We start from the raw sequence: 15,284 nt of genomic DNA, 5'->3' as shown, positions 1-15,284 counted from the left end.
ATCATACAAGTGAAAGAGCTGCCACTGGCAGCATATTCATTTCAGAGCTTTCCACAGAACGTCACCCAACATGACATTTTGATTGCACATGTCCAAGAAGGGGTCAAGGTTGACCAGTCAGCTTTCAACTGAATAATGTGCTCCGGATTGAGTGACAGCTATAATCATATGTTTTTTAAAGAAAGGGATACACTGAAAAATAATATCACAATTATGTATTTATGAAATGTTCATTTCTATTAACAATCATTGCTAGAACAAATCATTACATTTCTAAAGGAAATAAAAAAAATGCATGGAGATAGTCTTAACTGAAAGGATTATGAAACACTCTCACTCCTGCTTATCTTCTCAATGAATGCAGTACAGTGTCACAAATGCCTTTACATCCTTGTTACATAGTGTGAACTACAAATAGAAAGACCAAAGAAATGATATGACTTACCTCTCACAGGGAATAATATCAATACATTAATTCTCTGTCTCTTTCTCACTTATTACAGATGCCTCTCATTATAGAGTTCCCATAAACTAATAGTCAATCCAAAATTTTTCATAATTATGGGTAGACAATACCTTCACCATTTTCACAGTCATGTTATGATATTTTAGTATATTGAATACAGTAAATATTTATTAAAACTAACACATGAACATATGAATAAAATATATTTATGTACAAAGTGGCACATCATGATTTCTACCTAATATTTAATAATACACTTGCAAATTTTCCCTGCATTAACATAGTCATAGTAGAAAACAATAAATACAAGCAGTAGGTAATAGAAGAACACCAAGAAAGTGGGAAAGGCATCATAGATAAAAACTGTCAGTTCTGGAAACTTTAAACTTGAGGGAAGGTCATGTCTTCGGGGAACCCACATGCCTGGGCTGCCTGGTTAACTGCTCACCAATGCCTTTCCTAAAATTGGTTCTCCTGAGAATGTTCCTAAACAATGTAAAAATGTGGCTTTCTCCTGTCTCAATGGACAGGGGAAACCCAGGAATTTTTGTTCTATCAGATTATTGCATGTCATCTGGACATCATTTTTTGGGGGGACAGGTGACTGGTGTAGCTTGGCAAGCAGGATTGGAAGTCAGGATTAATTCCACAGGTCTTTCTCTCTTTCTTCTCCTAGAGCACAGAAGCTGAGGATTAAGCCTGTAAGAAAAAAAGTTCAGATTCTAAGCAAGTGAGTAAGTAGAGATGTTGGGTTTGGGGGTGAATATGTAAGTGAGTAGAATAATTATCTTCCACCCAGTACAGTCACTTGAAACTGAACATGTCTGAAAGGAAAACAACTATACGGCCTCTGACACCTGCTCCCTCTCCCTTTGTAATTCCCATCTTTGCTATTACCTTCATGATCCATCCAGTCACCCATGCCAGTAGTTTGGATGTCATATGTAGTCCCAATCTTCATTCCTCACTGCTCACATTCAATCAACCACAGAATTGGATGTGCCTGACATTTCTCTCTTCCGTTTTGTTTCTTCACCCCCAGCTCTGTGTCCCTGCAGATGTGGTAAAGCCCTGTCCTTTTTCCAGAGAATACTGCAATAGTTTTCTGACTTCTCTGCTTACAGTCTCATTCCGTTACAATTCATCTTTCATAGTAAACATCAGCGATGTGTCTCAAGCACAAATCTAATCATATTCTTCTTATAATTAAAGCTATTAACTGTACATTGTCACTAAAGGCACATAATTCAAGGTCTGTTGATTGGGGTGACAACATAATTAAGAAATGTATTGGCAACGTTCATTCTTCTCCTAATAAGTAGAGAGAAGAATGACTAAGCAACTCTCTGCATCTCCTTCATAGGAAGGAGGGCCAGGACTTATGTTGGGGCAGAAACAACTTTCTCTGTTGGTCTGAAAAGGAACAGGAGATGGGAAATGGGCAGTGGCCCAACCTGGCAGGGGCTAGGTGTTTGCTGTGTGGGAGTGCTGTGGTTTGCTAGAGTCTGGAAGAAGGATGATATGGTGGCAGTGGAGCAGGCATGGTGCTGGGGTGGAGACCTGTACCCTATTCTTATAGCATAGTTGGCAAAGGCAGGGTCTTTGATATAGTTGGTTGCACTCTTGCCTTGTGTAGGGGAAAAGGTGGCCACTGGCTTCCATGAGCAGAGAGTGGCCATAGGAGCTATGTCAAGCCTTAGTTTGGGGGAAGGACTGTAGAACAGGGTATTTTTGATGTTCTCCCAGAATATCTGCGGCAAACAGAGGGTTCAGCGTTAAAAATCTCTCTAAATTCCAGTGTATGTGTCATCTTTATGAATAATAATACTACTATAGGACTTTATAAGCACCAAATCTCTCACAACCTTAAAACTTCATAAATGTGTAATTCTTATAAAGAATAAATTATTGCTTTTATAATAAAGTATCATGATAGGTTATTTAAGCATATTAACACTTAGAGACAAAGAAGCACAATGATCTTAGGAGAAATGATTGTTTTATCCTGGTTTTTGGAACCCAATGCAATTATTAATCTAATTTATACTTTCAAATGCAAGATGTAAAATGATTTGTTTCATCAGTATGATTTTTTAAAATTACAAAAAAGTTCAAGTACATTCAAGGTTATATATTTTGGTCTTGTTTCACATTTTTGATTAGTAGTAGTATAGGAAGCCTCTATACAATTTTGTTATCATTTCTATTCCCTCCTGCATAAATTATCTGTTCACGGTCTTTGCTTTACTTTCCTATTTCCCAATATGTATATAACATCTTTGTATGTTTAGAATATTAATGAACTGGTGTCATATTTACATATTTCCTCTATTTGTTTTCTTATAATTTTCTTTATATTTGGAAGTTTTAAGTCATATTATAGCAGATTTTCTATATTTTCTACTGAATTTTCTTACATAGTTTTATGTTTTGAAAGTTCTTACTCAAGCAGGCACTTAAAGCATACCTAATTTTTCCTCTATTGTCTCCTTCTTCTGTTGTTCCTTTAGTTCTTTATACATTTTCTCCGTGGGATATTACTAGCTACTATCCCCATCACCACACTGATTATTGACCACCTTATTCAGACCATTTGTTGGCAAGCATCTTTGCTACTTCTTGTCATAACAGAATTAATCTCAGAAGAAGAAAACAGAGCACATTTGCATTTCAAACACAAATGTGTATAGAAATGCATAGAACTAACACATATCTAATCCTTTACTTCAGTCAGTGGCCTTCAAAATTTAACCTAAGTTATTTTTGTATTAACAGCTCTTTTGACAGTGGTCCCAGTTATTGTTTAATGGAACTTGGCTCCTCTATAGTTGAACTTCCAAGTAAAGTCAAGTGTTTGCAGCATAGATCAGCGAGGTGAACATCTGGATTTATGTGAGTGAGATAGTGCTTGTGATTAATGTTGCATCAATCATTTTCTTCTCAAAGATCTACAACCAATATAGGAACAAAGGAGTTTTTTTTTATTATTACAGCATCTATAACAGCAGCATATTAGTGGCTGGCAGGTGACATAGATAGCACACACAACAATGATATTCTTCTCCCCTGGACTCTACCCAGAGTGACTGTCATTTTGGTCAGGCCAATTATGGGCATATACATTTATTTTGTTCTTAAAAAAATTAGTTTCCAAAGGGCAAATTCTTTTGCAGGTTCTAAAAAGCACTGAACACTAATTGTGAGAGCACTTAATCAATGCTTCTTATGAAAATTAAATGAGGCAGAAGAAAATCGAAGCCAATTTTAGGAAAGCAATGACAATCCCATGCTAAGCTGGCACAGTTGATTCCAGCAGGCCGAAAATTGGCCTGCGCTCTTTTAATGAAATAAGAAATGTACCTGCTTTGCACTGATTCCTGGTCAATGCATGGAGCACACAGAATAGCAGTGTTGCTTGTAAACATAATTTGAAAGGTTTCAGTTGCTTATTGATGAACTATTATTGCAGTGAAGTTGATCGTCTGTATATGGTAGTCATTAAAATATCTGGAGGGCTCTATCACTCAGCTAGTTATATACAAGAAATTGCCTACAATCAGTGTTTCCCAAACTTTTGACATATGTGTACCCCTTCTATAATTTTTGTAACGCTGAGTACCCCTTATACTCATGAGAACGTAGAATTAGGAGCAGCTAAGCACGGTGCAGTGCATATCCCCACCAAACTCTGGTGCAACGTGTACCCCCACCAAACTCTTCCCGTACCCCTGGGGGTACGCGTACCACACTTTGGGAAACACTGGTATACATGATTGGCTTAGCATAAAAAACTCCTGGTGAAACTACGTTTTGGGTCACTTTGTTTAAGGTGCTCTGCTCACATATCCATTGTTCCTGGACCCAGAGAAGAAGGACATCCTGTAGTCCTTATACAGGGAGGACAATCGGACCCCCAAGCTGGCTTCTCTGGATTCCATGCACTATGCCAGCCTTTGGATGTGATGCACATCCCAACATTAATGCTGCTGCTGTATCATAACATTTCCTGCAATAAACTACACATCTGTAAGCATTCTCATTTTGAGTCCTGCGAGTCTGGAATAGCAATAGGACCCTGTCTAAGTGCACTGTCAGTGTGTGTATAGTGACCCAGATAAAGGCAAACTGCAATTAGAAGGAAACATCCCCAATAGGCAGGGACTGTGCCATTCTGAGGTAGGCAGGGCAACTGGAAGAATTTTTTACAGCCCACAAGCCATTCACTGCTCTGGCAAATCATTTTAGTGTTTGTTTTTAGACAAGTGGACAATGGTTTCACTGGCACAAACCATTAACCTTTCCTCTAATAAAAGTCTTTGAAAGTAATCTAAGCTGCAACAGGCTAACAAAGCAGATATTAATGAGTATCTCAGTGAATGAAATTAGGAAACTTACATATTTACTGCCCAGGTGTGGGCAGGATTCATCAAGCTGTCAGTTTTTGTTTTTTCCTTGTGCAGAGCGCTCACCTAGGAACAGAAGATACACTTTGAACCTTAAGCTCAGGGACTGAATGAGGATGAAAATAAAGTTTCTTAGCTTGTTTTTTGTTTTTCAAGAGAAGTCCAACTTCCCTGCAAGAATCACATTAAGGCCACAAATTGCCTCTTGGTATGGCCTTTTTACAAAGACTTATGGGCTCTTTTAGGCCATTATCTGTTCCACCCTAAAGGAGCAATGAATGCTAACTCACTCCGTGGGAGTGAGATGTGTGTGTGAATGGGAGGTGATAGTAAGAGAGGCATCTTAGAGAATGAGTTATTGATTATTGCTTGCTCCATGAGCTGGCCCTGCCTCAGTAAACCTATGTCATATATTTAAAGTGCCATTTTATCAGGAACACATTCTCCTCTGTTTAATTCAGGGAGAGTTCTGTGAAATTGAATTTATAGGTCAACGAACACTTTGTTGACACACAGAATAGCAGAGGGGACATCACTCAAGTTAACAGTGTTATTCCATTATCAAATATAAGGATAAATATTAACCTAGGAAGCTGAGAGATATGCCCCTGGATTCATGATCAACACATTTCATATTACCTGCATCTTTCAGACAGGCTCAAGTATCAACACCTGTCACACTATATAAAATCAACGTGGATTATAGTCTCCAGCTTTGAGAATAACTGTCATTATTTTACTCCAGGTTTTATCTACTAGTTAGAAAAGCTGTCTTTTGAGAACACCGTTGATGTCACCTGTTACTTGCACAGTCATGGAGATAATAAATAGTGCCAGAAGCCTATGAGGAGAACAAACCCAGTTTGTTCTTGATATTTCCTTGCAAGAGTGCCTTAGGTCCCATGCTCTGAGAAGTGCCATGAATTTTGCTGTGCCCAAGTGTCATAAACCCCAATGACTACCAGGGAGCCGAATCTGATGCAATTGCAGAAAGCCTGGATTTATTTCAGACTAGTCAAAGCTCATTCCCACTTACACCGGTGAAGGCATGGCAGGAGAGAGAAAGAATTTAACATATCAATGGGTTTTATAGGGAGGGTGGTGCCACTACCTTGGCTGAACTGATTGGTTGGGTTAAGGTTAGGGTCCAGTTAGCAGGAGCTGGCCCCACCCCACCCTGCCCTCTCACCCCACTCTGCCCTCTCAATTTCATGCACTGGGCCATTAGTACAGTTATAATAATGATGTGTATGGCAAAAGCAAATAAAACACATGTACCTAGAGAAAAGAATATTTGGTGAATGCATGCAGAGAATGAGCCAAATACTGAAGGACCGGGAAGACATAGCTGAATCTATCTAAGCTTCATAAATCAAATTTTTTTTTTTTTACTGTTGCTTATTTCTTGTTGTTAATGAACTTTTAATTTGAAAAAAAAAAGCAAATAAAAGTAACTGTGCATTTACTATAATATACTGATAATATGTACTGACCATATTTAGGAAGGGCAAGGGATAGGAGAGACAAAGGAGACAAAGTTATCATCTCCTTCAAAAGAGCATGAGTGCACTGAGGAAAAGAGGGATAGGGGATGAATGACATCTGGGGCATGGGCCATATTAAGTGGTTCAAACCAAGCAGGAGAAGTCTGGCACAGCATGGCAGGCCCGGCCGGCGCACATGCTCAAGTGTTTGAGCTTAATCTCAGCTAATACACACTTATTAGAGTTTTTAAGCCGAACAATATTTTAATGAATTCAAATCTCATTTTTTTTTCTCCAAATGGTTCACAATCAAGCAATGCTTTGAAACTAAATTCAAAGATACTGCATTTTCTTTTCTTTTTTTCTGTGCAGTCTTATATTCTTTAACTAATTAAGCAGTTTTCTTCATAATTCTGATTGCCTTTAATTAAAAAAGAAGAGAAAATGTGTATAACTTGCTGAGATGTGATGTCAGTGGGAATCACATTTAATATGCACCATGTCATATGTATATTTTATAGTCATTGTGGGATGTTTAAGTTGGCTACATTCCTTACTAAAGCTGTATGGTATCTTTTAGGTATTCATAAAAGACCCCTTGATCTGCCATGTTTGGTGTTTAATTTTTGCTAAAGGCACATTCTTGTTATATTCTACTAGGCTTTCTCTTTTACTTAAAGAAAACCCCTAATTTAAATAATCAAATTGTAAACATTTTTGGGCTACATTTTCAGCAGAAGAACACTGTTTGCAAAAGAACTTATTCAAAGGAAGCAGGGAATGGGGATAGATGAATATCATCTTCTAATCAGAGGAGGTTTGGGGGCAAGGATCTGTGTTATTAGCACACAATGACCAGAGCAATTACCAAGGCTCACTGAGGCTTCTAGAAACCCAGACAATTTAGCACCCGACTGGCATTTCCCGTAAATGTGGGTGGCTACAAAGCTCTGTTTCCCTGGAAACATGACTTATTGACCGTTAAAATGAGGGTCAGAGTTTATCCATTGAAATACTGATCAATCCAATAAACTCATGTTCATGGAAGCTCAAATTTCATTCTGTTACTTCTTAGGCACATTAATTCTTTCATAATAGCAAATAACATAAAATGTGTCACTCATCAATTCTGAGTGCTGGGTAGTCAGGTATTTGTTCTATCATATTGCTTTCTACATTTTGAAAATTTCTTTAAACTTTTATATAGGAGATAGGGGGAAATTGGGCTAAATCTGTGAACTTATATCAAACCTAATCATTTCAGATTTTATTTTAGTTATATTTTAGGAAAGATGTCATTGTTGGGCAAAGAATATTTAAGTAAAAACAATTATAATAATAAAACTTCTGTTAACTATGGTGAGCCTAATTTTATAAAGAAATCCTATTTGAATAAGTTTGAAAATTAGGGGAGAGATATTTATTTGTGTCTCAGGAACCAGACTTTAGTAAGAATTGTGGCGGCACAAAGAGCATTTGCGGATCATTATGTTTCAGATTAATTCTAGGCTGTTGAAACCTTTGAATTGCCAACTCAATCTTGTTATCTGATCAAATATTTCCACAGTAATCAGTTGGGTTGCCCATTGAAAGGTTTTGTTATTAAATGAGATGCGAGTCCTAAATTGAAGTTGGCAGAAATACCAGGAAAGTACCAGAGGACAGATCTGATTATTTCCATTATGATAATGCTTCCTTATGGAGAGTTAAGAGTCTTAATTATCACACCATAGTTTATTCCATTTATTACTTCGATTACTATGAGAACGGGAGATGTCAGCTGATATGGAATTTTCCTTGGTCCTTCAAGAAGAGTCAGATATGAAATCTGCCATCAAGAAACAAAAGGTTCTTTAGAGTCTTCCCCTCTGAAGCGTTAATTTTGGTATGCGTTGTCATTTCCCTGGTTGACAAGGATGGTAGAGTGGGCAGTCCTGATCCCAGCCTCTCCTCACCAGGAGAGCCAGGGGTTCCTACACAGAGGCTTCTTCCACGTGCTGGGTAGCCAGCCTGAGCCCAGCTTGATGAGCCCGGGTTCCAGGTTAGGTTAAATTCCCAATGGGCATGATGTTATTGTGATGCTTGCTTAAAAGCCACAGGCAGATTCTGAGAACTCTTCTTGACAAATGGTATAGTCACGCTCAAGATCCTTCATGAACTTCTTCAGGACTAGTTCATATTTAGGCTCCTTTTCTTTGACCCAGTGGAATAGGCTAGGCTACTTCGTGGCCAGGGAACCTGTGATTGGTTTCCAATCACCCTATGAAAGAATTTTACTCCTCTGCTCATTTAGATGATTACCTCTGAGAGAACCAGGTAGGAATAAAGGAACCAGATACATCTTAAATGAAGGTCTCTCTTAAGAGGCTGGCTCAGACGAAGGGCTTGGATCTGTCTACAGATGTTTGGCTTCCCTCACTTCTCAAGTCTTCTGTTTGCTTCTTGTAGTTTGCTCTAGATAGAATTTCCTACCTGCAATTGGGACCACATTCAGCCTTTGATATCTTGCTCTTGAAGTGAGACAATATTTATAGCTATCTTATTAAAAGAATTGCTAATAGTAGTTTATTATTCTGTAGTTTATCATTCTGTAGCTCACACTTTAACATCAGCATTCTCAAATTATTTTGCATAGGTAAAATTGGGAGAACTGAATGGTTAAATGTATTATAATAATGTAACTTGATAGTTAAGTTAGAGCCACATGAGCCATTTTGTAAAGCTAATAATTACTTTTTATTTATCTGTTTTGTGATTTTGGTATTTTAAATATGTGGTCTACTCAAAACAAGAAAACAATCAGTGCTTTTTAATTTTAAAAACTATGTGTCATCTCGTTTATCATTTCTCTTGATACACAATAACTCATACAAATCATATACACATATATATTGGGGGGGAAATTTACATTTCAAATCAAGCAAAATCAAAACCCAAGAAACTTGGAAAAAGAAATGTAAATTTTACCAACAGGAAATTGTGTTTTTTTCCTCATGGGGAAACTCAATTAAAATCATGTGAAGTTATAAAATATGATTTACACTTTGACAAATCCTGGTTCCAGGGGAGTATACACAGCAATTAGCAAAAATGAAACAAGATAACAGCAATTATAAAAACCCTATATAGTACACATAATGTTCTTTCTACCATTACTTCAGAATGGAAAATGACTCTAGTTACCTCCCATTCTTTAGAACACATCTACACATTATTAAAATCAACTTCTAAAAGCCAGATAATCCAAAAAAATTTTCCCAAAAATTATATTTATAGGTCTTGTCTTTCCTTTAAAGGAAAATTTGATATTTATTGGGAATTGTTAATTGACCATTTCTAAAGAAGCTATGCTTTCCAGTTATGTTTCAACATGAACAAAATCCAAGTAGAACTTTGAAATAACCCTTTTTCATCTAATCCACAATTAGGGAGCTTACCCGACTCATGAGAAATTGTCTTCACAGTGAGGAGCTTCACACTCTCTTTATCGGACTGAGGTCTATTTGGAACAGAAAACATTCAATTAACACTATAGTAATTAGCGTGGCATGCCTGGGATAGAAAGTAAACATTACATACACAGAATGAAGAAGATACACACAAATATATATATATATATATATATATATATATATATAATATGTATGTACAGTATATATATTTATATATATAATATATATATATGTGTGTGTGTGTGTGTGTGTGTGTGTGTGTGTTTAAGGCAAAACCTGTGTCTCTTCACATGCAGACACACACATAGCACTTTCTACTTCTGGAATCAAGCCAATAAATCTCCATCATTCTGCTACAGCTATGGTCCTCAGATAGTTTAAACATCAAGACGAGTCATGGGAAACACTTGTCACAGGTCTGTATGGTACATGGCTTCAGTCCTGATTTATGAAGGGAAAGACACAGACATGTTTCCAAACTTTGGGGGCTGCTGATGAATTCTAGGAGTATCCTTTTTTTACAAGGTCCTGAACACTGCAGTTTATTTTAACCAAGAGTTCCCGCCTCCTCTTTCTCAGATGCTAAACACTTTCAAACCCCTTTTTCCCCCCTGGACATCCCAAGAACTTTTATTTCTAATTAAGAAGGGTAGGGGACCTACAGATAGTATTTCTAAGTTTCATTGCCTGATGAACATACAAAAACACCTACATAAAGGCAGGATACAAATTCATATCGACAAAGAAAACTTAAGCACAGAATTGTTTTTGACATTCATTAAAAAAAAGTCTCTTTATAGCACCTTGGTTGCAACAGTCGGGTGGATTGGTAACAACTGCTTTGCTTGTTTTTAAAAAGTCAAAGCAGAATACACATCTACTATTAATAAAGCCACTCAGAGCTGTCTCAAGGTGCAGGCATGATTTTTCCCTAATTGTGAGAAACATACTGAAAAATCCCCTAGGGAAAGTATCTTAAAACTCTAGGTATGTGTTATATTTATTATTGTAATTGTATTCATTTTTCCATTTTTGCATTTCACTTTTTGATTTTCAATTTTAACACTTTTGAATAGCTTAAGAACAGCCCTCTTTTAGTTGTTGGAATTTCTGTTGAAAAGAGAGAGCTCTGACAAATAGTTAAACTCCATTTACAATAATTCCTACACAAATTCTTTAAAAAAACAAACAAAGATGTGTAAGTAAAGAATCAATACTTTTCCTTATGTAAATGATAAAATCAGAGCTTCCAGAAAAAATGATGTAGCTTTACTTACTGGTCATTCCCATTTTCTGCTGTGCCTAGGAGAGGAGAGAATTATTAGAGTTATAAGAAGCTTGGCTACAAAACAAAACAAAAACAAACAAACAAAAAACAAAACAAAACTGAGACCCCTGACATGTTCAGTGCAGAGATATTTCTAGAGGCAATTTTTGACTTCTTTAATCTCTCCACTCCCTGCCTCATTGTTCATTTTCTCAGACATGGTTAGCACTCCTTCCTCTGGTATGGCTAATTCATTCACGGGATAGTCCCAAGTAGGTCAACTCCACCGAACTTACTTCTGCACTAAGTTTCTTATCACTAGGTGTAACTATTTGTTTTCACATAGTCCGCAAACACCAGAAAAGATCTCTGTTTATTTCAGTACCTCTAAAAAATATTCTCCTCAAAGTATTGAATTGCCTTTTTATACCAGAGAATTGAATTTCTGATATTTCTTTATTCATGACTCTTTCTGGAGACACAAATCTCTGTGCTATGGTGAACTATGATATCACTTCTAATTGCATCTGAATTGCACTAACTCAGTCTCTCTAAAGTGCTCTGCAAAATATCACCGAGGCTACTAATGGCATCTCATCTTCTGTATGCTTTTCCAAGCTGCTTATGGGACCTGGTAGAAAACAACCTGGGCCTAGAGTGAAAATGCTGGTGTTTCATTCTGCACAAGAGCATGGCCTCACGAAGCAATGGTAAAACCTTGTATTCACTGTGGCCTATCTTATATAATAAAAGCCTAATATGCTAAGTGTCTGGTTGTTCAATCAGCTGTTCAATCAATCAAAGAATAATATGCTAATGATATGCTAAGGCTGCTCAACCACTTGCTATGATGTGCACCTACCACCAGGGGGCAAATGCTCTCACTAGTAGGTTAGCTTGCTGCTGGGGTCCCTCTGATTGGAACTGAGTGATCAGGACTGAACGAGACAGGCCAGACACACCCTGGAGCCCTCCCACATCCTCCCTGGACCCGATCATGCACTGGTGGGATACCTCAGCCTGGCCTGTGCCCTCTCATAATCTGGGATCTCTCGGGGGATTGTCAGAGAGCAAATTTGGGCTCCATCCTGCAGACCCAGCCAAGGAACCCCACTGGTTCACAAATTCGTGCACCAGGCCTCTATTTGTATTATGAAGACCTTGATTTCTACTAATATTCTGGCTAGTTCAGCTTCACCTGGTAAGAGTTACACACCACCATGACTCTTAATTCCAATGATTTAATTCATGATACCATATGCTATTCACCAAGTTGACCTGACCTTGTCTTTCCTACCATCAGTAGAGTTTTAATAGCACTTTACAATTCCTGCTGTAAGTGCTCTATATGATATCACCTGTGATGTTCACAGCCTTGTTCCAACATGCAGTGATACTGTTTGTATGCCGAATTTAATAATTTTCCTTGGAATACGGTAATATTGGGTTTATTACCATATAGGCACATACCAACAAACTACTTTTGGAATATATGCTGTTCTATTTGGGTGAAAGCTCAGACTACTGTCAACATTATCCAGATAAACTCAATTTCATTTTGAAATCTCTGATTGATGTTGTCTTCCAGTGAGCAGAGTGGGTTTACTAATTTTCTGAATGTAATGAAGTCTCACCCACATTTTGAAGAGTGATCACTGTGGGTGTTTAATGGTGCTCATTTAATGACAGCAATGCTATAAATTCTGTTTGGCAAGCAAAGTTAATAAAACCAAATAGATTTGTTTTTACACAACTGCCAAACTTGGTTATAAAGTACTGTATGTCTTCAGAATGATTCTCCATAATTATAGTAATTTTATTTTATTTTATTTTATTTTTTTTTTATTTTACTTTACTTTTCATAATGGTTGGGATTTTATACATTTTCCCCCTCAATGATTCAATTCATCCAGAGTCCTCTTTAATAGCAAATGTCAACTTTTCAGATAACTTATTTGCAAATCTTCCTATGCAAAGCAGTTTCTTAGTAGAGGGTGTTTTTACAGATAGATTTAGCACACTATTTTTTCTTTTTATTTCTTCTATGTGCTCAACACCCACAAACTTCAACTTGGATAGTTGATTTACCATAAAAAATAGTATTGGTGGATTAGAAACTTTGAGAAATTAAACTGATTTATAAAAATGCTATTTTTCTTCTGGAAACTGAGGAAGAAAATATATTTTAGACATTAGTAAGAGGCCTTATTCACTAACTCCCAAAGGGAAAGTCATTGATTTGTTTATTCTCATTCTCCACCAATGGCTAATATGAACACTACTGTTTTTGTGTTTTTTTTTGTGTGTGTGTGTGTGTTTGTTTGTTTGTCTTATAACTTCCCCTTGCACTGTTACACTCTTGTGCCAAGCTGCCCATGCAGTGCATAGACACTGGTTTTAGGAACAGCCTTTATTAGTATCCAGGTGGCACAATGTCTATGGGGTAAACAGTGTAGCTTATATATATTATAAAAATGGATGCTTTCTTTTTAAAAGTATTTGAAACTTAAGAGTTCTGCTAGTGAAATATTTAGAATTAAAATGAGGAAAGGCAATGTTCTATTTTATAGAAATTTAACTCAACAAGCTTATAGTAGATTCTGTCTTATATTATGCACAATGCAATGTGAATAATACATGATGTGTGACTAGAGAGGCTGCCTTTTATTATGGATTGAATGTGTGTACTCCCCTAAAATTCATATGTTAAATCTTAATGCCTAATATAATGTCATCAGGATGTTGGGCCTTTGGAAGTTAATTAGGTCAGCCCTCTGAGTCTTTAGTGGGATTAGCACCCTTATGAAAAAAAGACTGCAGAGTACTTCTTTGCTTTCCACTATGTGAAGACATAGTGAGCAGGTGGCCATATATTAGCCAGGAAGAGTACCCTCACCGGACACCAATCTGGCACCTTCTCAGAACTGTGAGAAATAAATGTTTATTGTTTAAGCCACACAGTCTCAGTATTTTTATTATAGAACCTAGAACAGACTAAGGGGGGACAGGTACATGGCAAAGTAACTATACTATTACATGATGAATTTCATAAAATTCTATAGAATTCTGCTTAAAGAGATGATGTGTTATGCAAAGAAAGATACATTAAATTGGTGTTTGAGGTAGGTGCTAATGGACAAATGGGAGACTGAAATTTTATGAAAGTTACAAAGTGGACAGAAAATTCTAGGACAGTGGTCAGCAAACTGTGGTTCGAGAGCCACATGCAGCTCTTTGGCCCCTTGAGTGTGGCTCTTCCACAAAATACCATGGCCCAAGTGAGTCTATTTTGAAGAAGTGACATTAGAAAAAGTTTAAATTTAAAAATGTTGGCTCTCAAAAGAAATTTCAATAGTTGAACTGTTGATATTTGGCTCTGTTGATGAATGAGTTTGTTGACCACTGTTCTTGGAGAAGGAATAGCATGGACAAAGACATGGATACATAACACTGCATTACACAAGCAGGGCAGGATCTGTGATGGAAAATAGATTTATGTTTAAGATAACAGAAGAGAGTGTGAGCCATGGAAATTGAAGGGCGATTCAGATGAAATGTTGGGTAAAAAGCTCAATTTCCTGGAGCTGAGAAAAGACAATAAGATTGGAAGAAATCTGAAAAAAAAAAAAAGTAAGGACCTTAGTTAATAATAATGTATCAACCAATATTAGTTAATTCATTGTGATAAATATGTCATCTTTTTATTTTTTTATATTTTTATTGATTTCAGAGCTGAAGGAAGAGGGAGAAAATATAGAAACATCTTATATAATAAAAGCTAATATGCAAATTACTCCCTTGGGTGGGAGTTTGACTGACCAGGAACTCAACTGTTCCCTATGAAGTGTGCCTATTATCAGGGGGTGGCTCAAAACAAAGGGAGGCCCTGGCCATCAGCCCGCAGCCAGAAGCTGCTAAGTGCCCTACGCATGCACAAATTTCATGCACTGGACCTGTAGTCAATGATGAGACTCATTGATCAGCTGCTCCTACATGCCCTCTACTGGAGATCAAGCCTGCAAACTGGGCATGTGCCCAGACCTGGAATAAAACTATTGGTGACCTCCTAATTCATAGTTCAACACTCAAACACTGAGCTACATCAGCTGGGCTATATCATCTTAATAATAAGAATAACAGCTATACGGTATGTGGGAACTCTTTGTAACTATCTTTGCAATGTTTCTGTGAAGGTAAATCTATTTTAAAATT

General features: G+C 37.1%; 1 protein-coding gene across 5 annotated transcripts in view; it reads right to left on the bottom strand.

The window, feature by feature from the left end:
* Positions 1 to 205: 205 nt before the first annotated feature.
* The window catches only part of EMCN (endomucin), a 92,457-nt gene continuing 77,378 nt past the window's right edge, over positions 206 to 15,284 (bottom strand). For 3 of the 5 annotated variants that reach the window (XM_084873840.1, XM_084873841.1, XM_084873843.1), the window contains 3 exons: positions 11,083 to 11,107; positions 9,791 to 9,852; positions 206 to 1,165 (listed from right to left, as the gene is read on the bottom strand). In XM_084873840.1, the coding sequence (XP_084729966.1) occupies positions 1,107 to 1,165; positions 9,791 to 9,852; positions 11,083 to 11,107 (146 nt within the window). In that variant the 3' untranslated portion in view covers positions 206 to 1,106. Of the gene's footprint in view, positions 1,166 to 4,861; positions 4,936 to 9,790; positions 9,853 to 11,082; positions 11,108 to 15,284 lie in introns of all 5 variants that reach the window. The other 2 variants (XM_084873842.1, XM_084873844.1) reach the window with 1 other exon arrangement.

Source organism: Pipistrellus hanaki, assembly GCF_964339955.1.
Source record: "Pipistrellus hanaki genome assembly, chromosome: 1".
NCBI lineage: Eukaryota > Metazoa > Chordata > Mammalia > Chiroptera > Vespertilionidae > Pipistrellus > Pipistrellus hanaki.
The sequence above is the reverse complement of the archived record's forward strand: the minus strand, read 5'-3'. Positions and strand labels throughout refer to the sequence as shown.